Source organism: Mytilus galloprovincialis, chromosome 3 (assembly GCF_965363235.1).
Source record: "Mytilus galloprovincialis chromosome 3, xbMytGall1.hap1.1, whole genome shotgun sequence".
NCBI classification, from domain to species: Eukaryota; Metazoa; Mollusca; class Bivalvia; order Mytilida; family Mytilidae; genus Mytilus; species Mytilus galloprovincialis.
In genome coordinates this window covers 80,601,203-80,616,459 of record NC_134840.1, presented here as the reverse complement: position 1 = coordinate 80,616,459, position 15,257 = coordinate 80,601,203, and the positions used below count along the sequence as shown (strand labels likewise).

Here is a 15,257-nt window from a genome sequence, read left to right as displayed (position 1 = left end):
TATTTTTCGTGGTTTGAATCTGTTTCTTTGATACAAAAAGTAAAAGGTCAACTACTGTATTTGATGTATGAAATAATTGTAAGGTATATGTGTCTGTCTGGCAGGAATCATCCGACCTTGATCTTGTTATGACGATGTCAAGCTAATCTGATGTTTGCATTAAACTTTTAGCATCAAATCAATCGTGGTCTGTTAAGCAGGTAATAAAATTGATATCAAGCAAAAGAAAAGGAATATCTGCGTTTTGCTTCAACGTGTTTGACTTGTTTCGAATCAACCATAAGTGAATAAAATAATGATAGTTACGATCACCTGCTATTACATGAGTAAATTAAAAAAAATATATCTTGGACCTCGTTTGTGTAAATCGGCTAAGAAAACATCTAGTTGTTATTGAAATTCTAACTGGTTCAGTTGTTTAAATTGTCAGAACAGACATTAAATCGGGACCATTTATAACTGATAATGCGGTTTGGGCTTTGCTCATCGTTGAAGGCCGTACGGTGACCTATAGTTGTCAATTTCTGTGTTATTTGGACTTTTGTGTTGTGGAGAGTTGTCTCATTAGCAATCATACCCCATCTTCCAGTGGCGGATCCAGGGGGGGGGGGGGTTCCGGGGGTGCGCACCCCCCCTTTATTTTTGCCGATCAATGCATTTGTATCGGGACATATGTTTTGCACCCCCCCTGCACCCCCCTTTGCCCTGGGTTAGCACCCCCCCTTTCGAAAATTCCTGCATCCGCCCCTGTCTTCTTCTTTTTTATTTATATAAAACACGTGTATCTGCACCAAGCGATAGTGATATAAAATATGAAACCTGGAGGAGTTTGTTACTCTAACTGTCCATGATCAAATGTCTTTTCACAATACCAATTTACTAAAACATTTTATCCAGGTGCAGTTTAAGTTTATCCCTTCAAAATGATTTACCGAAATGTTGTTTCAATGGTTATGAAAATATTATCATGCCTTTCTCGTTTGAATTGTTTTACATTTTGTCATGTTCTATAGCTTTTTATGTGATATTAGTTTTGCTATTTGTTGAAAACCGAACGGCTACTTATGGATATTAACGTTTACACCACATCTTCATTTGATACATAAGTAAAGTTTTGAGAAGAAGTTTTAATTATCGAAGTTGCTTCTAAACCACGGAAACAACATTTAAAGGTGTGGTCAAACTGAAAATTGGTAAAGCATTAAAACTATTGATGATATTTTGAAAGGACAGAAGCTTTACAATTTGCACAGTAAAACATAGACTTTCAATAAATCTGAAATTAAAACAGGTTTGTGTCGGTCAGTTTCTGTTTTTTTATGTCATGTTTTGTGTAATGTTGTTCGTCTACTAATCTTACTTTATTTAGTTTTTGGCCATGACATCGTCAGTTTGTTTTCTACTTGTAAATTGGAACATCCCTCTGGTATCTTTCGCCCCTCATTTAAAAAAAGAAGAAAAACACTGACAGCATATAATTTCTTTTATTGTGCTATGAGATAGCCAGAAAATGAACTATACAAGTTACTATTACTATGAACTGTATAACTACCATGTGACTTAACTGCAACTTGGTCTCCTTTCTTCAGATTTAATATAATATTGTTTGAACCTGTCTCATGTCTTGAACCTGACAGCCATGTGCTTTGTTGTATGTTATTATTATGAGAAAGGTAGACAACCAGTCCTTTTCCATCATCAGTAAAGACTGTATAAGAAAACTGATAAACTCCAGCAACAGGTGCGGTAAAAATACCAGTGGTTGGGTTGTAGCCATTTCGTATATTGGTGACAACTTTGTCAAACTTGATAGCATCATTGGTTCCAAGGGATTTTGGTTTGGTCAGCATTGATGAAAAGGCTGGGATTTTGGTCCTACTCAGACACTGACAGACATTGTCTAAAATAAAAAGAAAACAATATGGCACATTGAAAATTATCAGCATTGCTTAAATTGTTTACCTATTTAAGAAGAATACTATTATCGTCAATATTATTTAGGCTTTCATTTATATATATATATATCAACTCTCATGATAGAACTATGGTTGATTGGGTAAAAAATAGAAAGAAATTATCATAAAAAACAAAAATGGAGTATAAAGAGAGATAACATGCTGCATGAATGTGAAATAAAAAATGTAGTGAACTAATTAATGATATTTAAAATTGTTTGCATTCTACTAGCAATAAAATGAGCAAGCTTCGTTAAACATAAAGTTTTTTTAAAGGACATTTGCTGCTCTTTTTAAAAAATAAAAAGCTTTTTAAAGGATTGAGATAAATTAATAGTATATAAATTACGAAATAAAAAAAGCAAAAAAAAAAAAAAATGAAAAATACATGTCCTTGTTTTTAAAATATAAGCATTGAAAGTTTGTCGGGAAATTATTCTACAGAAGGCAAAATTTTATGCATTTTTACTGCGCGCAAATGGTACAATTGCAGTATAATGTAAATTATGAAAAAAATTTAAATTTGAAACTTACTTTGACCTTTATGCTTCATTGCCATTTCTAGTAGATCACCAAGAATTGAACACTCTGAAAAAACAACCAATGTATCATAAAATTTATAAGTACAAGCATATTCACAATAATTCTTTTGTAATTCCAACAATGAACTAACGTTGGACCACCATAATGTGCAATATTGACCCAATATGTACTTATACTTTACGAGGACAATGTTTAAAAACAATTTGATTCAAATGATGTCTTGGTAGTTTTTTTTTATGAAAAAAAATAGTTTGATAATGTTATAAGATACAAAATATATAGTTTTACTTACCTAATTTTGTGTCACATGATCCCATAGCCATTTCTGCAAATAACAGCATGGTAAGAACGAAGGTGCAATATGTAAGCTTCATCTCAATTGTGACTGAGGACAAACTTAACTGAATGTTTCTGTGCTATAGCATTTTTATACAGTGGTAGTAATGATGGAATTGCCTGACTTGGTTAAAACATTCCATCAAATGAAATGGATACGGATAATGAGTTTTTATCACGCACTATAAAATGACAGCAATATTAGATATAACAAGATGTGGTATGAGTGCCAATGAGAAAATTCTCCATCCAAACATCCAAGTCACAATTAGTAAAAAGTTAACTATAGTAGGTCAAAGTACAACCTGCAACACGGAGCCTTGGCTCATACCAAAAAGCAAGTTGTAAAGTAAAAGTAAACCATTATATGTCAAAGTACGGCCTTCAATATTAATATTATTAGGACTTGAGTTTATTCTGCTGAAAAGTTGTTGACCTTTTTTGTACACTACTGTCCTGTTATACAAAAATTGATATATGTATTCCTTGCAACATCTACATGTCCATCAGATAGGGTTCATTTGATCACGACCTCATTTCTTGGTTCAGTGATCAAAGTTAAAGTTTTGTGATAAGGTCCAATTTTACGTAGGTCTACTATACGTGGTGTATGATTTTGAAGTGCACAAAAAAGTAAAATAACAAAATTACCAAACTCCAAAGAATACTAGTATTCAAATCGTAAAGGCCCTTGTCCAATCAGAAAAATCAAAACCTTAAATACATCAAACGAATGGAAACCAACTCTCGTATTCCTGACTTGGTACATGCATTTGCTTATGAAGAAAGTTGTAAATTAAACAATTAATTTACCAATGGTTAAAAGTTTTGTGGTGTACTATGTAGTATATGGAAGGGTATTTATACATTCCTAACAACACAAAAAGACAAGAAATACAGGTCTTAAAGAACTCGCAGTACTTGGTAGCTAGTTCAAAGCTAATAACGGCTTATAGAAAATAATGTATCTAAGAGTATAAACAAAGTCTTTCAATCTGAAAAAAAAGAATTACGATGCATCTTAAAAAGTACACAAAATGGACGTATATCCTTATAAAACTTGTGGTTACAAGTAAGTAAAAGTGAAGAACAGTTGCTACATTTTCCTAATTGTTTTTATAAATCAATTAAAAATCATCATTGTATATGTCATTTATCCCCAATATTTCATCTTTATTTCATTGTTTAGATAAGGACAAATGTTACATCCAATATTTACTTTCACTAAATAAGAGAAATATTCTTTTCTGTATTTTTATATTAAATATAAACATCTATTAATATTCTGAACAACAGCTTCATATATAAAACTATTAATTATCAAATATACTCTACAGTCTATTCAAGCAGCACGATGAGACTGACTGTCATTATTCTGATAATTTTTTGTCTTATTTTGCTGCATGCAGAAGGTAGGTATATGTTTCTTATGTTCTGACTTGTTTTGCTGCACACAGAAGGTAGCTAGCTATATGGTGCGAGTAATTTATATGGTTTTGCTGCAAGCAGAAAGTAGATATATGATGCTAATATTTTGTATGGTTTGCTGCACGGAGAAGGTGGGTATTTGATATCAATGGTTTGTCTTGTTTTATGTCATCTTTAAATTTGTAAATGTACCTTCGGTCTTTATGGTTTATATAAAAATAAGGAGATGTGGTATGATTGCCAATGAGACAACTATCCATCAAAGTTCAAATGAAGCGGATATGATAAATTATAGACAGCCTTTAAAAATGTCGGCTTGTTAATTTGCAGATGGTAAGTGTACGTTTCTGGTCTTCTTATTGTTTAGATTGTAGAAGATAAGCCAATGGATCAAATGGTACATGTGGCATGTTTTCAATTATTTTTTTTGTTTTTTGTTTTTGTTTTTTTAAACGACACTACTCTTATGCGATAAGATCAATTTATAATTATTTATTTATTTTTTTTCGAAAAAGGTACGCCTAATACCAATTTACTCATACATTTCCGCAATGTCTTTATGTAAATACAGTTTTTGCTTATGTTTGTTTGTTTTGTTCATTTTTCTTTCATTGTCGAGTACAAATTTGATTAATTATAGAATCGTGTATTTATGGTGTGTTATTACACATACTTGTTCATCTACATGTCATCATGTGTGGCTATTACCTATTAGAGATCCTACATATAAATCAATAAAAGATGTGTGTATCATAGACAATGGGTAATGATTTAATTCAATACAGGATCTCAATAGGCACATTTTATTATAAGTCTGAAAAAGAAAATGTTGTATTATGTGAAAACATTTTCGCTGTTTTCACAGTTTGTTCAATTTGTTTTATATAGTGTTAAAATAAGCTTAGATTATATCTACAAGTTTGCTTTTTGTAACTTTTGCGTAGATATTAGTTTTACCTTTATCATGTTACTTTTGATATTGCTTTGTAATGATGTAGCTGAAAACCCCGGCCCCTATGAAAACGAAATTTCGATATTTCATTTGAATGCCAGAAGTGTCCGAACAAAAGTTGAATACATTGAAACTCTAGCCTTAGGCTCTTCCATAGTTTGTATCACAGAAAGTCATCTTGATGAAAATGTGTCTAGTGAAGATATACATATGGATGGGTACCATCAGGAATTATATAGAAATGATCGAAACTGTTTTGGCGGGGGTGTTTTGGTTTATGTATCGGAAATACTAAAAACTAAAAGACGATTCGATTTAGAATTCGAAAACGGTGAACTTATATGGCTAGAAATTGATTTTCCTCAACACAAAATTTTACTTTGTGCTATTTATCGATCACCAGGTTCAAGTCATCCCTTCTGGCAAAATTTTAAACATTCAATTGAACAAGCATATAATTATACAACTAAGATTATAATTACAGGTGATTTAAATGTTGACTTATTTACTGAACACAATCATGTTTTAAATGATTTAATGAATATTTTTTGTTTACAAAATGTTGTTAAAGAAGCGACCAGATTTGATCACAGATCTGGGAGAGCTACTTTATTAGATCCAATTTTAATTTCTGAAGATTGTTGTGCTACCTTTACTGAAGTTATTGATATAAATAGACAAATGATCGAGTGACCATAATGCTACAAAAGTATATTTAAGAATTCCGAATTTTAGCGAAAAAAAATTTACACGAACTATTTGGTTGTATAAACATGCAGATTTTACTAGATTTAATCATGATATTCAGAATTTTGATTGGCAAAGTACTTTGACTGCTTTTGGAGACGATATAGACGGAATGGCAGTTTTTTTCACAGATAAATATTTAGAAATTGCTAGAAATTCTATACCTACTAAAACTGTCACTATTCGATCATCAGATAAACCGTGGTTTAACTCGGAAATTCGAAAAGAGATTAGACTACGTGATAGACTTCATAAAAAATTACGGAAATTTAGAACTGTACAAAATACTATAAAATTCAAAGTTCAACGTAACAAAGTAAATAACATGATTATTCATGCAAAGGAACAGTTTTACTTAAACGCTAATGGTCTCTTGGACGAAAAGTCAAACAAAAACCCGAAAGCATTCTGGTCTCTCGTTAAAAAAGTTATGGGTAAATGTCGTTCTACGTCGATTCCTCCGTTGATAAATCCAAATACTAATGAAATTTCTGTTGGTGAAAAAGAAAAAGCAGATTTGCTTAACTCATATTTTTGTAATATTTCTACATCTTCGGATGATGGAGTTACACCTCCAGATTTACCACTTCGTACCCAACATAGCTTAGATATTGATGAAATAACGGAGGATGAGATTAAAGACATACTCAAATCTTTGAAAATTGGTAAAGCATCCGGTGAAGATTGTATTAGTCATCAAATGCTGAAATATACTGCTAATAGTGTGTGTGTACCTTTATTATTTAAATTTAATTGTTCAATGAGAACCTCCAAATTTCCAAGTTGCTGGAAAGATGCTAATGTTTTAGCTTTTTTTCAAAAAAGGGGATAAATCGATGGTTTCAAACTATCGTCCTATTGCATTGTTAAGTTGTGTGGGTAAAGTTTTTGAAAGAATAGTTTATAAACATATTTTTAATTTCATTTTTGAACATAAGCTATTGTATAAATTCCAGTCAGGTTTCGTTCCTGGTCATTCAACATTTCATCAAATGATTGAGATTTATCACAGAATTTGTTTAGCTATGGAAGATAAAGAAATTATGTGTATGATTTTTTGTGATATATCAAAGGCTTTTGACCGACTTTGGCATAAAGGTCTTTTAGAAAAAAATCAAAACTTATGGCATAAAAGGCAACTTATTGGGTTGGATTGAAAATTATTTGAGTAATAGGAGACAGAAAGTACTTCTAAAAAATTCAGAATCTGCATTTGGAACATTAAAAGCAGGTGTGCCCCAAGGCTCAGTACTTGGGCCTTTATTATTTCTGATGTTTATAAATGACATAACAGATGAAATTCAGTGTTTAGTTAGACTTTTTGCCGATGATAGTTCACTTATGTATTCTTCAAACAATGCTTTAGATATAGAAAGGAGATTAAATGAGGATCTACAAACATTAAATGATTGGTCAAAACAATGGCTTGTAGATTTTAATCCTCAGAAAACAGAATATATGGTTTTTAATTTCTGTAAGGATGCACAGCCTATTTATTTGAAATTTAATGGAGAATTGATTAAAAAGGTTGATGACCATAAACATTTGGGTGTTACTTTTTCTGATAATTGTAAGTGGTCAGTACATATAGATAACATTTGCTGTAGTGCCACTAAACACATTTTTGTTCTGAGAAAATTGAAATATATTCTTAACAGAAACAATCTTAATAAGATATATCTTGCATACATACTTCCACTTTTAGAATATGCATGTGAGCTATGGGATGGATGTTGTGTTAGAGATTCTGAAAAAATTGAGCGCTTGCAGTTTGAGGCAGCCAGAATTATTACTGGACTTCCGCAATTTGCAAGTATAGAATCCCTACTTTTTGAAACTGGATGGGAAACTTTGAGTTCTAGAAGAAATAGACGTAAATTATGTTTATTGCATAAAATACACAACAATATTGTTCCAGAATATCTTATGGATTGTATCTCGAATTATACAGATGATAATTATTATAATACTAGAAACCGTTCTCACTATAGAGTACCAAGATGTAGATTGGACATATTTTCTAAATCTTTTTTCCCTTCTTCAATTCGAACATGGAATTTATTACCATTAGATATTAGATCCATACAATCATCTCCAAATTTCAAAAACACTATCCGGAGAAATGATATTTCTTTTTTGGTACCTAAATATTATTTCATTGGAAACAGGATAGACAATATACTACATTCAAAATTACGACACAGATGTAGTACTTTAAAAGCTGATGTATACAGAGTTAATTTAGTAAATGACCCCAGTTGTGAATGTGGGTGTCCATTAGAAGATTTGATTCATTTTTTCTTAGAATGTCCACTCTACATAAACTTTAGAAATCAGCTCTTTAAAAACATTCAACACTTAGCTGATATATCTATAGAACATATTTTATTTGGAACAGACGAAATTACTGTTGAACAAAACACAATCCTTTTCAGAAATGTACATAGTTATATACGCCATACAAAAAGATTCTTTGATTAATATTGCTGTATCTTAAAATGTACTCGTATCCAACTGTTATACTGTTTAAACATAATATAAAATTGTATATATTTTTCATATTGTACTGAAATATTTAATTGCTGTCATCTTGAAATTTTGTATATTGTACTTATATGGAGAGGATTTTCTTAAGTTGTTATAACTTGTATCCAATCCTATTGTATATTTAGACAATAAAATATGTTTAAACTAAGCTTAGTCTAAGTAAAAGAGCAAATTTACGGAATTAATGATATGTGTGGTTAAATTCGACTTAAAAGGGCAAGTTTACAGAACATATGGTACGTGCGGCTTTATCTTACTATAAAGAGCAAGTTACGGAATTAATTTATTAATTAATGAAATGCACAGTATACGTGTGGTTTAATGTAACTTAAAAGGGCAAGTTTACAGAACAAAATTTTATTATAGATGTAGTAAAAAAAAATCACGTAGTATCCTTATAGACTTGGTACGATTTAGTCTAAAAGCTTGTCATATTGTATAGGTAATTTGTTTAGAATTAAATTCTGTATAATGCCCTCTTCAAATTACTAGTGAAACTTCTTAATTTAGAAAACTAGGTGTTTTACCTGAAGTTGACATGAATAATTTGGGGATTGTTTTTTTTTTATTTTATCTTAACTCACGCTTGATGAAGCTAATATTGACGAGAGCATTGGTTAATATATGTATGAAAATAAAGAGATGTGGTATGATTGTCAATGAGACAACTATCCTCAGGACCAAATGACGTAGAATGTAACAACTAAAGACGAATTTCAACAATGAGCAAAACCTAATTGGGATCATATGTTATTTTGGATGTGTCGTAGTGTAAAGGTCAGTAAGTAGCCCGTATTTAAGTTATTGTATGACAGTGTCTTCGTTTTTAGGGGTTCTTTAGATTCCTCAATAGTTTATCATAATACCTCACTCATTTGATTTGAAAAACTAACTATGGCTTTTGTTTGTCTAGTTGATTTAATATCGAAACAAAATAAAACTTGGAATTGAATTTCATGTTTTCTGCGTATTATTTTTGTTTGTTTGTTGTTTTAGACAGCAAGGCAAAGAAGAACCGTTCCAAAAAGAAATATGTTTCGAAGCAAAATAATTCAAAAGATAAAAAAAATACCCAGAAAGGATATTCAAAACAGAAAGGTTATTCAAAAGATAAAAAATCGAAGAAATATAGCTATAAAGAAAAAAAATCTCCTAAAGGAAAAGAAACCAAACGAGAAAACACCATTCCAAAGAAAAATACTGTCCAAAAGAGCGAATATATTCCAAAAGAACGCAATCTCATAGAAAGGATTTCTAACAAAACACCTCCAAAGAAATATAACTCGAAACAAATAAAAACTCAGAAAGGAAAGTATTCTAAAAAGAAGCATTCAAAAGAACGCTATTCAAAAGAAAAGAAATATCCGAAGAAAAGTTATTCAAAGAAAAAAACATCTAAGGAACGTTACTCCAAAAAGAACCATTCTAAGGAGCGAACACCAAAAGAAAAATATCATCCAAAGAAACGCAATTATAAAGAAAAGGGAACTCCGAAAAGACGAAACTCTAAAGAAAAGAAATCTTCGGAATTATGTAAGTATATTAGATATCTTTTTAGGTTAGATAATCGCTATATATATCTATATGATATTAAAACGTCTTTTTTCTGAATAACTTTATGATCTGAATACTTATTTTTTTTAAGTTAGCTTTTACAAACATCATTATCTGACTAAAGAAGTAATGTATAGAGACATGATCGCAATACAGTCGTGGTTGCAAGCTTTGAACGTTATAATGGACTGTCTCTTGTGGACAGTTGTTCCATTGACAATCATACCACACCTTATCTTTATATGTAAAAATCAGGTGCAAGTCACATTTTTGATAAGGGGTCGGGACTGTGGTTACGAAATAAAGAACAATTCCGCTATCATATGCGAAGCAGATATATTATAACGGTCATCCAACTCGTGATGGCGTCCGTAACATTTAGAATTTACCAACCGACAATCAAAAATTGCAGTTCAAAGAACAGAGACACCCTATTCTCATGTTATATGAAATAAGAGATAAAAAAACAGGAACAACAAGAATGTGTCCCCAGTACACGGATTCCCAATCCGCACTATCATTTTCTATGTTCAGTGGACCGTGAAAATGGGGTAATATCTCTAATTATCATTGAAATTAGAAAGATCATATCATGGGAACATAAGTACTAAGTTTCAGGTTGATTGGACTTCAACTTCATCAAAAACTACCTCGACAAAAAACTTTAACCGGAAGCGAAAAACACGGACAATCGAACGGACGAATGGACGGACCAACTAACGAACGAACGAACGAACGAACGAACGAACGAACGAACGAACGGACGGACGGACGGACGGACAGACGGACGGCATCACAGACCAGAAAAAATAATGCCCAAAAATGGGGCATAATAAATGGGGCATAAAAACAAAAACATACACATGGAAATCGTAGCATGGTATTGTACAAATGACTCCATCAACTGAAACGCATGGAAATGACCATGTTACGCAATCATGAAAAAAAAAATCAAACACTTCTAAAATAATGTGCTTATATATCCATATGAACATTAGCCAACCAAAACAGAAATATGTTGATAACCTTTTTTTTTTACCCTCGGGTTTTGGTGGGGTCTGTGTTGTTCAGTCTTTTATTATCTATGTTGTGTTTTGTATTTAGTTGTTTGTCTTTTTGTCTTTTATCGAAATTGTTTTTTTTAGTCTTTTAAATGTCTCTTTGATATCTTTCTCCTCTCTTTAAGTCTAATAGTATCCGCAATTGACTTAGTAATGCCTTTATTTATGTCTTTGCAGCGGATACACCAGAGAAAACAAAAACTGTATGGAAGAATATTAAGCCTAAACAAATAAATAAGAAAAAAGGTGAGACATATATATATGCTTTTGAGTTTTTGAAACCAAATAACATCTTTTATTCCCTAAATCAGTGTGAGTTAACTGAAATTATTAAACAATTAATTAAAACAATAAGTGTAAAAATACTGAAATTGAAAAAATAATTGAAATAAAATAGTTTGAGAATCTTTTAAATTTTCTTTTGGAAATGATCGCTCTTTTTTTTTTTTTTTTTTTATAGAAATCAAGCCAAAGAAGAAAGAAAAGAGGAAAAACAGAAAAGGTAAGATACTAATAACTGACAAGGTCAAAAAGATTGTGTCAATTAATGAAAAAAATGCATTTGTCTAGGATCCAAGTTTACTCGAGCAAAATTCATCTTTGTTCATGCTCATTTAATTTTTTGGCAAAATTCGATTGAACTTTTAGTTTTCTAGAATTAAAAGATTAGTGCATTTTGAATCGAACAAAATTTCAAATATGTTTTATCTGATAATGTTTTATGCAATTTCTAAAATGAACTCAACAATCCAACAATTGAAAATTATGATACTTATTAGAATGACAATTGCTTTTTAAATTAACATTATATTCTAAACATTATTGTAAAATAAACACGTATTAGTATCAACTTTCTCAATCGAAAAACTGAAATAGAATACATTTGTCAAATGCGTTCAGCCTTTATGGATTAACCATCATCAGGAACTGTTATACCCTATATATAAGCTTATGCTGTACCTAAACATTTGATTAGCTGTATGATCAAAAGAGACATACAGGAGTAACTAAATCCAGATAAGATTTCAAATAAATTGGCCACGAGCATCACCGAAGAGACATGTATTGTCGAAATGCGCATCTGGTGCAGGAAAATTGGTACCGTTAATGTTATAATTTTCACTGAAAGAATCGGAATTTTATTTTTTTTTTTTAATAAATTTGCAATCTATCAATAACATATGTCAGTACCACAGAAACCGACTAATGCGCTGCTAATATGCATTAGGACTAATAATCAAACACAGGCGGTACCAATACAGTGCTTATAAAATAAAAATAAAACTTCATAATATCGAACTTTCAATTTTGTCAGGTTTTATGAACTTCCCTACTTTAAGAAATTTTCTTAAAGTTCGGAATGATTGTTAATATTTCTTATAGATGTGTTGTGAGTCGTGACTTACGTACTTTTCTGTTCTTGATTGACATTATATAGGAACGCCCACACCCATGTAAGGATGTATCTAGACACAAACACATTGTTGTTTGAAAGAGGTGCAATCTTGGTTTTACAACCGTTATCTAATGTGTAATCCTTTGAAAATGAATTCTTTATCCGATGAATTTGTCAAAAGGAAAATGGAATTTTGAGTGTGATTCGAAAAGGTATTCAATATTGATTTGTTTTCGTAATTGTAAGTGATAACCATTTGTAGTCAGTCATTTTCATGCCCAATTTATGGGCATTATGTTTTCTGGTCTGTTCGTCCGTTCGTCCGTCCATTCATCCGTCTGTTCGTCCGTCCCGCTTTAGGTTAAAGCTTTTGGTCAAGGTCAAAGTAGTTTTTGATGAAGTTGAAGTCCAATCAACTTGAAACTTAGTACACATGTTCCCTATGATATGATATTTCTAATTTTAATGCAGTTTTGACCCCAATTTTACGGTCCACAGAACAATGCAAATGGTAGGGCGGCGGTTTGGGCATACGTGTACTATGGACATATTCTTGTTTCAAATAACCTAAAGGGGTTTGACTATGCAGGGAAATGGCACAGTCTCGAATAAGATAAAAAGCCAACAAAATTTTCAAACTATAATAAAGTATAACCTAAAAAAACAATCAACTGCAGCATTACTTCAAAAGAAATATAAGTTTTAAGTTGTTAATATCCGTGTCATTTTGGTCTCTTGTGGTCAGTTGTCTCATTGGCAATCATACCACATCTTCTTTTTTATATTTAAATCGTTTATTCGTCGTTTAAAATATATATGTCTTTTCTAGAAATCAAGCCAAAGAAGAAACCAATAAAGAAGAACAGAAAAGGTAAGATATAGATATCTGATTAATTATATTTGAAAACGAGTGTGTCACCCGTTAAAAAAATCTTCTTTATCTAGAATCCAAATTTATTCTTGCAAAGCTCACCCTTTATTTGTGCTTTTTAAGTTTGTTAGCTGAAATCATTTTATTTCCAGTTTTGTAGAGCTTAGAGCGAAAAAAAGCATATAAAAACTGATATACTGTTAGTTTTGTTTTTCCAGAAAATATAATTTCAAATTTTAAGACATAACAGAATCCATCTTAGGTCAACTTGACTGGGGGAGTCGGGCCTAAAATGATCAACGGAGAAGTATGACATAAATCATGTCAGTATCAAAGCATCATTTTAATAAGCTGATGATATCCATGGGGACTAACAACCCACCAGCATTGGTATCAACGCGGTTCTCAATAAAAGCAAACAAAAGCATTTTAAAACTATCAATTAAAACAATAAGCCAAAGCAATAGTGAGTTGAAATATATGATTTTTTAAATCCTTTAATTTGTCGTCGGAAATATATATTTCTTTTCTAGAAATCAAACCAAAGAAGAAACCAATAAAGAAGAATAGAAAAGGTGGGATACAAATAACTGATACAATTTATTGTAAAAAGATTGTGTCAACCGTTGAAATAATCTCCTTCGTCTAGAATCCAAATTTACTCGAGCAAAGCTCACCTTTTATTTGTGCTCTTTTTTATAAGCTATCCGATATCAATCTATTATCTAGTTCTCTAGAATTTAGAGCTAATATTAAATTTAAAAAGTAATATACTATCAATTTTGTTTTCCTAGAAAATATATTTCTGCAAGTTCAGAATGAAAATAAATTCAACATTTCTTCAATACTTTTTTATGGTACCTATTTCAAAGAGAACGACAAGTGTTTTTAGAATAACCAGATATTTCTAAATAATGCAATTGTGGATGTAAAGCGTCTTCTAATTCGTTATCATCTAGTTTTTTTTTAGAATTTAGAGAGAATTTGAATTCAAAAATTAACATTCGATCAATTTAGTTTCCCCAGAAATATATTTTTGCAAGACAGTGTTTTGTCTGACAGCCCATATACATAATTGTGTCATGTGACCGAGACGTCATCAACGTTTTTTTTCCATGATTTACTCCAGTCTAAAATGGAATTAAGAAATTTATTAGAAATAGCATAAAAAAGGTGATGCACATTTTAAAATAACCCGCTATGTTATTTCTTTATAGACAGAAAAAAAATATTACAGTCATACCTTAATTAGAATTGTAAAATCAATATTTCTGAGAATCAGTTTTGTCTTAGAAAAATAAATGAAAAAAAAGTCCTTTAAAATGTGTTTCAATCAATACGCTTTTCTGCCTTTACCTTAATTAGGAACGTTCATACCTAAGCCTTACCCATTAATTGTAACCTATTTCTATAATTTTTTTCAAATGTTATGTTTAGGGTCAAACATGCAAGGAAAAGACACAGCCCTGATTTTTACAAGAACCAAAGTCAACCAAAAGAATAGTCAAATTATTTAATGAAACACCTAGCAGCATAGATATTGAAATCTGGTTGAAAATCGTCCAATTTGACGTTTGAAATATATAAGTCTTTTCATTCCAGTTAAGAAGCAAAAAAAGAAACCAAGAAAGAAGAACAAAAATGGTACAATATTAATTCCAGATTAAAACGAGAAATTATGTCAACTGTTGAAAAACACCTTCGTTAAGAGTCTAATATCAAGGACAAACGTAATCCTTCTCAATTGTTTTTTTTTTTTTGTTAACCGAAATCAATTAATATTCTAGAATTGAGAGAGATACATACAGGATAAAGTGAACAAATGCGTACGTTACCAATTTCTAAGTGACTGTGAGTCTTGAAGAAA

The 15,257-nt window shown here is 31.0% G+C and overlaps 2 protein-coding genes across 4 annotated transcripts in view; one reads left to right on the top strand and one right to left on the bottom strand.

Moving 5' to 3' along the window:
- Positions 1 to 1,468: 1,468 nt before the first annotated feature.
- Positions 1,469 to 2,913, bottom strand: LOC143066590 (complement C1q-like protein 3). The gene is made up of 3 exons (XM_076239462.1): positions 2,791 to 2,913; positions 2,490 to 2,543; positions 1,469 to 1,900 (listed from the first exon to the last, which is right to left on the bottom strand). Exons 1-3 carry the CDS (start codon positions 2,870 to 2,872, stop codon positions 1,485 to 1,487), a joined length of 552 nt encoding a protein of 183 aa, XP_076095577.1. The 5' UTR covers positions 2,873 to 2,913; the 3' UTR covers positions 1,469 to 1,484.
- A 1,248-nt stretch (positions 2,914 to 4,161) lies between these two features.
- Positions 4,162 to 15,257, top strand: part of LOC143069081 (zonadhesin-like) — a 35,866-nt gene continuing 24,770 nt past the window's right edge. For all 3 annotated transcript variants that reach the window (XM_076243530.1, XM_076243529.1, XM_076243531.1), the window contains exons 1-6: positions 4,162 to 4,246; positions 9,505 to 10,041; positions 11,301 to 11,369; positions 11,584 to 11,625; positions 13,349 to 13,390; positions 13,924 to 13,965. In XM_076243530.1, coding sequence (XP_076099645.1) covers positions 4,189 to 4,246; positions 9,505 to 10,041; positions 11,301 to 11,369; positions 11,584 to 11,625; positions 13,349 to 13,390; positions 13,924 to 13,965 — 790 coding nt within the window. In that variant the 5' untranslated portion in view covers positions 4,162 to 4,188. The remainder of the gene's footprint in view (positions 4,247 to 9,504; positions 10,042 to 11,300; positions 11,370 to 11,583; positions 11,626 to 13,348; positions 13,391 to 13,923; positions 13,966 to 15,257) is intronic.

Coding starts and splice junctions, on each gene's coding strand:
- LOC143066590 (XM_076239462.1), bottom strand. CDS start 2,872: ATGAAGCTTACATATTGCACCTTCGTTCTTACCATGCTGTTATTTGCA. Junction 2,544..2,790: donor ATCATGTGACACAAAATTAG/GTAAGTAAAACT, acceptor TTGTTTTTTCAG/AGTGTTCAATTCTTGGTGAT. Junction 1,901..2,489: donor AATGAAGCATAAAGGTCAAA/GTAAGTTTCAAA, acceptor TTTTTATTTTAG/ACAATGTCTGTCAGTGTCTG.